Source organism: Ruditapes philippinarum, unplaced genomic scaffold (genome assembly GCF_026571515.1).
Source record: "Ruditapes philippinarum isolate M1 unplaced genomic scaffold, ASM2657151v2 ctg7861_1_1_1_1, whole genome shotgun sequence".
NCBI classification, from domain to species: Eukaryota; Metazoa; Mollusca; class Bivalvia; order Venerida; family Veneridae; genus Ruditapes; species Ruditapes philippinarum.
The window spans coordinates 5,325-12,980 of NW_026861171.1; the positions used below are offsets into that span (position 1 = coordinate 5,325).

A 7,656-nucleotide genomic window follows, 5' to 3' on the forward strand; every position below is an offset into this window, starting at 1 on the left:
ATGATAAGGTACGAAAGAAGCTGCGTGAAGCAGAAGATGAATCTGACCTAGCAACTGCCTAAGAGGCTAGTGAAGATGAGGCAGATTCATACCGCCGATCAAAGAGAAAAATCAGGTAGCTGTTTTTTCTTGGCTAGAAGTTAATTGTGAAATGTTAAAAAACATTCTCTAGTATCTTTCAGTCACCATCAGTGATGACACTCACAATTATTATAATTTTTTTATATCATGTAAAAAAATCAAGTAGCTTTCAAATGCTCAATGACTTGAAACTCTTCTAGATATGGTACAGGAGCTAGGAGCGTCAAAAGTGAGCAGCTCCAGTACCTTCAGTCTGCCTGAAGGTATTACCCTTCCCCTCCAATCTTTGGAGGATGTTGAAGGGTTAGAAAAAGAGTTGAGACAACAGACTGTTCTCAACAACATGGTAAGAAAACCTGTCTCTACAAGTGTATTTTTTGTCTATCAGTATATATACATGTACTGTCTCAATGCCCTTTAATAAGTGCCTCTGAAAGCAAATGCTTGTTTTTGGCCAATTCATTATACAATGATAAATTTATCGAATTTTGTTCTTTTTTTGTAAATTTTAAAACATGTAATTTTAGCTGTAAAAGCTGAAGCATACAGTAAAAACCATTAAATACATGTACTATGAAAACAGATAATGAGATTTGTTTTTTAAAAAATTATTTCTTCATATTCATAGTTCTTTTCATTATAGTTCTTTTCAAAAATTGAAATTTTGTTATGTTTAAATACTGTTTTAGTGTTAAGCCTTAATGACACTTAACATTTCAGGTCAACTACCTGTCTTTGATTGGCGGGAAAAACACACCAGATATGGTCAGGCGAATTCTGAGCCATGTAATCAAAAGCCGTTTGGCAGAGAGTTACAACTGGTACGGAAAGAAAGGAAAGCTTAAATTTGGATCGTTGAAAATAGCGGAAGTGATTTGTAGTAAGTCATAAAGTTTTTTTGCATTTTTTTTGCATTAATGTACTGTTTTGGATTGGTTTTCTGATTAATCTTGTTTTAGATTGGCTTTCTGAGTAATCTATCAATTAAAATGAAAAAAAAGCAGACAAACTTTTATGTTTGTTATTTATTCAGAAATTCAAAATCTATTAAAGTATAAAGCCCATTATTTGTTACTCAAACGTTTTGAAGGTATGTACATTTCAGTTGTCATAACAATGAAGAGCAGGTGAACTTATTCAAATAATTTCCTTAACTTGCAAAAATTTAAACAAGACGTACAGAGAATATCACTGTAAAAAAGTCAAATGAACATTGCGTTTTTTATGTAATTTACAGAGGCAGTGCAGAAGACCACACCAGGAACAACCACAGCAGAGGTCGAATTTATAACTAGAGAATGGTTGAGGACAGCCAAAGACCGTGAGGGAGGTCGTAAAAATAGAAAGGCAGCCACAAATACCTCGAGTGAAAATTTAGAAAACTGAGATTTCAAAACTGTCCTCCAAAAAAGATACATAATTATACTTACATGGACTGATAAAACATGAGAACATTCATTAGCATTTAAATACTGTTTTACTAGTTATGCACCATTTATTTTCTCTCTTTTTTCTGTAAATCACCAATGTGAAAGCTTTGATAAAGCATGTGGAAAAAATCATTGATTTAAAAATGTTAGTATCATGAAATATTGTGGGTCCCTTGCACTGACAGAAGTAGATGTAAATTTTTATTTCAAAGTATGTTTCCTTGAAATATAGAGGATGTAGAATGAGTAGGTTTTATACTAAATTTATTGAACAAGTTGAATAAAATCATTATGCGAGCATAATATTGTTTTATTCAACGAGTTCAATAAATTAAGTATTGAATCTACAAAAATATAATATTCTATTTATCACATATTCAAAAAAAGAAAAGTTTATTGTAGTGCTGTCATAGATTCAGTGCAAAGCATATTGACGATACATTGATATCGGCTGACTAAATATTGGCATTACACCAATATATCTAAAAATACTCTTATTTTCTTGTATATAATACTTTTTCATACCTGTTTAAATGATTTTAGTAAAATAGATAGGTTGTGTACCTTTGCATGATTTTTTTCTGATTATATTTTGTCATAACTGCTATGAAATGTGTCCATTATGGAGCAACAGCTTAGTGTTAGACACGGCCATCTGCTTTTGTGTATCTTTTTAGTGAATTTTCATTTTTTATAGACCTTTAAACAATCAATTTTTTTCAATTTTGTATTGATTATTGTTCGACAGAAAAATATCAATGATACATCGATATTGTCTCTATCGATGACTGCTCTAGTTTACTGTTGCTTTAACGCCATGTTTATAGATAGTGCAAATGTGTCCCATAAAATTGTTATTACACTAGTGTAATATCGGTTTTATTAAATGGCTTTATTACACTCCTGTGCCGCGGTTTATGTAATAAGAGACAAGAGGTTCTGTATTTAAACTTTATTTTTGTACTTGGACACACACACAAATAGTTATTTTGCAGCAAGTAACTATATAGCTTTTTTGTTCCAGCTTGTTTTTCATTTGAGTCAAATATTTATGCATTTGTTTTCATAATGTAATAATTATTACCATGTTTTTTATTGCTTAAAATGCCAACCAGTATTAAATTTTACAATGATTAACTTGTTTGACACTCTCTATATATTTTATTTTGTTGATGATTTAATATGTTTTACATCAGTCTTGTGCCAAATTTATTATATGTTATTCTTTGTGCCAATTAAACTCATTATTATTCAATTTGAAAGTCATTGATTTTTACATTCAATGTTTCTCCAGATACAAATTAAATACCAACCATAAATTAATTGTAAGGTTTGAAGATATTTATTTTTCAAGTTTTTAAATTCAGTATTTTACCATCTTGCTTGGAAATTACACTCTTACATAAATAGTCTAATCACAAGTTCATATTGATGTATTTTTATCTTACGGATATAAATATTTGTAAAATCTGCATAATTGAATTATATATTTGCATGACATATCTTTTTTTAATGTTAGCAGTTTGTTGAGGTTGTTTATATTCATTAACAATTTTGTTTTATTTTAGTCATGTTTGTTGTCCAATTCGTTTAAATAAGTCAGTTATATTTTACTGTTTTTTAGCTCGACTATTCGATAAGAATAAGTAGAGCTATTGTCGTCACCCGAGCGTCGGCGTCCGCGTCGGCGTAGCCACTTATGTTAAAATTTTTGTAATAGTTCAAATATTTTCAAAGTCCATTGACATATGGCTTTGAAACTTTGCACACTTGTTCACCATCATGACCCCAACCTGTAGACAGGAGGAGGTAACTCTGTCAAGCATTTTGACAGAATTATGCCCCTTTTTCAACTTAGAATTTATGTTAAAGTTTTTGTAATACCTCTAATATTTTCAAAGTCCATTGACATATGGCTTTGAAACTTTGCACACTTGTTCACCATCATGACCCCCACCTGTAGACAGGAGGAGGTAACTGTATCAAGCATTTTGACAGAATTATGCCCCTTTTTCGACTTATAATTTACGTTAAAGTTTTTGTAATAGTTCAAATATTTTCAAAGTCCATTGACATATGGCTTTGAAACTTTGCACACTTGTTCACCATCATGACACCAACCTGTAGACAGGAGGAGGTAACTGTATCAAGCATTTTGACAGAATTATGCCCCTTTTTCGACTTAGAATTTACGTTAAAGTTTTTTGTAATACCTCAAATATTTTCAAAGTCCATTGACATATGGCTTTGAAACTTTGCATACTTGTTCACCATCATGACACCAACCTGTAAACAGGAGTAGGTAACTCTATCAAGCATTATTTTTTACTATCAAGCACTAGAATAGTCGAGCGTTGCTGTCCTACCGACAGCTCTTGTTTGTGTTCCTTGTTAATTATTTTATGATTTCATAATTTTTCAAATAAACAGTTCTTTTCATTATTTGTAAACATGTATATATATTGTTACTCTAGTCTTAAGGTAATATATGTATAAATTGCTATTTCTCTCCAATTTTCAAAGGAAAAAAAAAGATTAATTGATAAGATCTTTAAAGCATCTCTAGTGTCTTTAACCTTTGTTTTGGGGCATGTTTCTTTTGATTGATGCCAACAAATAGGTATACAAACTTCTTTCATTTTAGGTATTCTGTATCTGTTGTAATCAGAATATAAACAAAGATTCATTGCATTCAAAGTACTTAAAATACATTGCTTTAAACACTTAAAAATCAAATTTTGTCATTTCCATGCCCTTAATTTTCAAATTAAAACTGTTGATATCTCAATAAAACATGCATTTTTCTTATATCAAAGTTGTCTTTCAACCAATGTGCTTTTAATGATAATAATGTGATCAAATTTTGTCATTGTTTAGAATTATTAAAATTGATTATTGAATTTAGTTCATTTGTTGTGATTTTGTTTCTCCTTTAAGGAAGTTAACAACAAGAAATGTTTAAATTGCAGGCTATGCCAAATGCCTGTTGCTTGTCAGAATCAACAGGCTAGCCTAAGGATCATACGTGGTCAATGTAGGGCTGATATCTTCTGTTGGCTGACATCGCACCGCTATTGTTTTGATGTTGGCCCGATGTAGGCAAGAAATATCAGGTTGATGTTGGCCCGATGTAGGCAAGAAATATTGGGCCGATGTTGATTTGATGTTGGCCCGATGTAGGCAAGAAATATCGGGCCGATATTGTTAAGACATCGGCCCGATATTGTACTACCGATGTCGGGCCGACATCATTCCTATTTGCAGCCGAGATTTAATCCGATGTCGGGCCGTTATAGAAAACCATATAGGTTTGATGTCGGGCCGATATAGAATGTTGGCTGGGTACTAGCTTAGCTATTCCTTTTATGTTACCTTTAGGAATTGCAGCCGCTGTATGCGGAAGTTTAGGAGTATGTGTTAAACTTATTAGACGTAAATTACAATCAAAAACAAAAAAACATTATGAGATTAAAACTATTGCTGATAGTAAATTAAATAGTATAAAAGATTTGACTTCAAAAGCTTTAACAGACGGACAAATATCTGAAAATGAATTTAAATTGATTTTAGATGAATTAGATAAATATAATAAATTGAAAGATAGCATACATTCAAAACAAACAGGATTGAGTGAGACAGAAAGAAAAAAGTTAATAGAAGAGGGAAAAGCACAGGCTTTAAACGAGTTAAAAAAAAAGGTAAATGTATAATTTTATTCACTAAAGTTACTATAATTAATGATCCGCCTCCAAAATATAGAAGTTAATTTTACTATACAACTGGTTTTTTATATACACATTCACACATTAATCATTACATTGGTAAAAAGATGTTTAACCGACCAAAACACTTGCTTGGTTGCAGTAAACACTCGCTTAGATACACATAACTTTACTTAGTTACACATTTAGTCAAGTAAACAACTCCTTAGTTGCAATAAATACTCGCTTGGAGACGATAAACACTTGCTTAACTACCTAATTGTGACGTGTTCAGCGTGTATGACTCATTAGCATGTGCAACCACTATACGACACTTGAAATGAATATGCAATATCATTGTGGTGAAAATATCATTAACTCCTAAAGAGAGACGTATTTTATTTTATCAATGTAAACCAAATACACTTGACATGTTATAATGTACAAAATTTAAAATATTCATATATACACCAATGAATATGATAAACTTACTCAATACGCTTGGCTTGTATTTGAATTTTAATGGAGTGGTATGTGGTAGGTATTGATGTTTTAAAAAATGTCTAATCTGGGGGTATATACGATATTAAATACTGTCAGATCATGGTGAAAATATACAATTTTGCAATTTTACAATTTTTCATTTTTTTTTTATTTTTTAGAGGTCGATGGTTCGAGTCCCGCCGGGGATAAAAAATTTATTTTTTTTAGGTGTGATGGAGAAGAAAATCTTTTTAAAAAAGTAGGTTATAAAAAAGTGGGTATAACTGGAAATTATTTTTTTTATTTTTTTAGGGTGGTGCGCTAGACTCGCTAAGTTATCATACTACTAATATCAATCACATAATCATTCACAGTAACTATTTTTCACGATTATATAGCTATTGACCATATATCTGTTTCAAGCTCCATATTCAGTCATAAAATCTCACGCAGAAATCTCACGGACATATTGATTGCGTTAGGTCTTTGGCCTTTATAAAACTTGTACAAAATCGAATCTACAAAGGAAACAGACAAGTGGTGTTTAAACGGTTGGCTCGAGAAAATGGAGATTTTCCGAAAATTAATGTTATTCATTGGGTAAACAGTTAAGTAGTAAATAGGGTAATTTATTATCTGGAATAATATGTGAGAAGGGGACAGTTTGATATATTTTGTCATCATTTTAGCAAATGTATTTTTACTAGGAATACAAGTAAATAGATCTATATCAATCCTTAAAATATTTAGGTAGAACAGCTGTTGAGGTCACTTAATCTGGTACAATATAGTTTATATTAAGAATAATAGTTTTTTATGACTTATACCATTTACATGGCACTTCATCATATTAGGAGTATTGCGCTAGTGTTGCGCTAGAATGTCCTAATTTTTCATAGTTTTACTGTAAAATTTATTTCTAGTTATCTCCTTGCCTCCTGGAGAGACGTGTTTGGTCAAAAACTCTCTGTGTGTGCGTGCGTGGGTGGGTAGGAGTGTGTGTGTGCGTGTGCGTGCGTGCGTGCGTGTGTGCGAGCGTGCGTGCGTGCGTGTGTGATCTCAAATCTTTGCACATGTAAGTGGTGTGTTCTAAAAGGTATTCCCCTGGAGAATGTCATATGCTTTTAAAAGTTTTTAGGCAGTTAAATAAAGAAACTTTTGTTTTTTTAATCAGAGACATAGATAACAGAGATAAGTAGCTCCTATATACTCCATTGAAATATCACTCATGCCTATCAAAAAGTGAAAAATTAGGCATTTTGTAGCAAATAAAACATTATGGATGTACATTACAAGTTTTAGGTTTAGCAGGCACGCGTGTTATTTTAACTGGCTAGGAAGTCTCTGTTTTAATTGATAAAGTAAAATGTGATATAACGATAACTAATAAATCACGTGAAATTCACATTAAGATACGTATTTTATCTCTTCAAAAAAACAACATGCTCATTTGAAATGAAAATGAATTATAGCAAATAAAAATGTATGTGTAGTTCACTTTGATATTTAATTATTTATCTAAAATGGCCAGATTCTGTCCTGTATTACATGGGTGTTGCTCCTGAAACGACCAATACTGGCATATTTTATTATAGATTGCGCTCTGGGGGTAAAAGAATAATGAATATGAATCATTTAACGATTATGTTCATTGTCTAAGAAGCACCTTGGGTTAAAATCCTACTTGGGATTCTTTCATGTGAGCACTTATCCAGCAACTTTACGGAAGGTCGTAAGTACTGTCCAGCTGAACGAAAGAACGGTCGGGATATTAATATTTTCATCTTCATGAATTCCCGATTTTATCTTCATGAATTCACAATGTTAAGTTCGTGGATTCAAGTATTTAACATGCAGAATTCATAAGTTGATGATTTCAACTTCACGTGAATTTGGGATATCCTGAAGTTGAAATATCCCAACCGGTCTTTCGTGCAGGTGCGAGCTCGTGCCTAATATAT

At 31.8% G+C, this 7,656-nt stretch overlaps 1 protein-coding gene across 1 annotated transcript; it reads left to right on the forward strand.

Moving 5' to 3' along the window:
* Positions 1–271: 271 nt before the first annotated feature.
* On the forward strand, positions 272–4,415 carry LOC132714746 (uncharacterized). Its single transcript, XM_060697666.1, has 3 exons — positions 272–427; positions 802–961; positions 1,319–4,415. The coding sequence occupies exons 1-3, from the start codon at positions 284–286 to the stop codon at positions 1,465–1,467; spliced, it is 453 nt and encodes a 150-aa protein (XP_060553649.1). The 5' UTR covers positions 272–283; the 3' UTR covers positions 1,468–4,415.
* The last annotated feature ends 3,241 nt before the right edge of the window (positions 4,416–7,656 follow it).

Bases quoted from the DNA above. Each gene is read 5' to 3' on its own strand.
- LOC132714746 (XM_060697666.1), top strand. From the start codon at position 284: ATGGTACAGGAGCTAGGAGCGTCAAAAGTGAGCAGCTCCAGTACCTTC. The intron at 428-801 runs GTAAGAAAACCT...TTAACATTTCAG, and splicing joins AGACTGTTCTCAACAACATG to GTCAACTACCTGTCTTTGAT. The intron at 962-1,318 runs GTAAGTCATAAA...TGTAATTTACAG, and splicing joins AATAGCGGAAGTGATTTGTA to AGGCAGTGCAGAAGACCACA.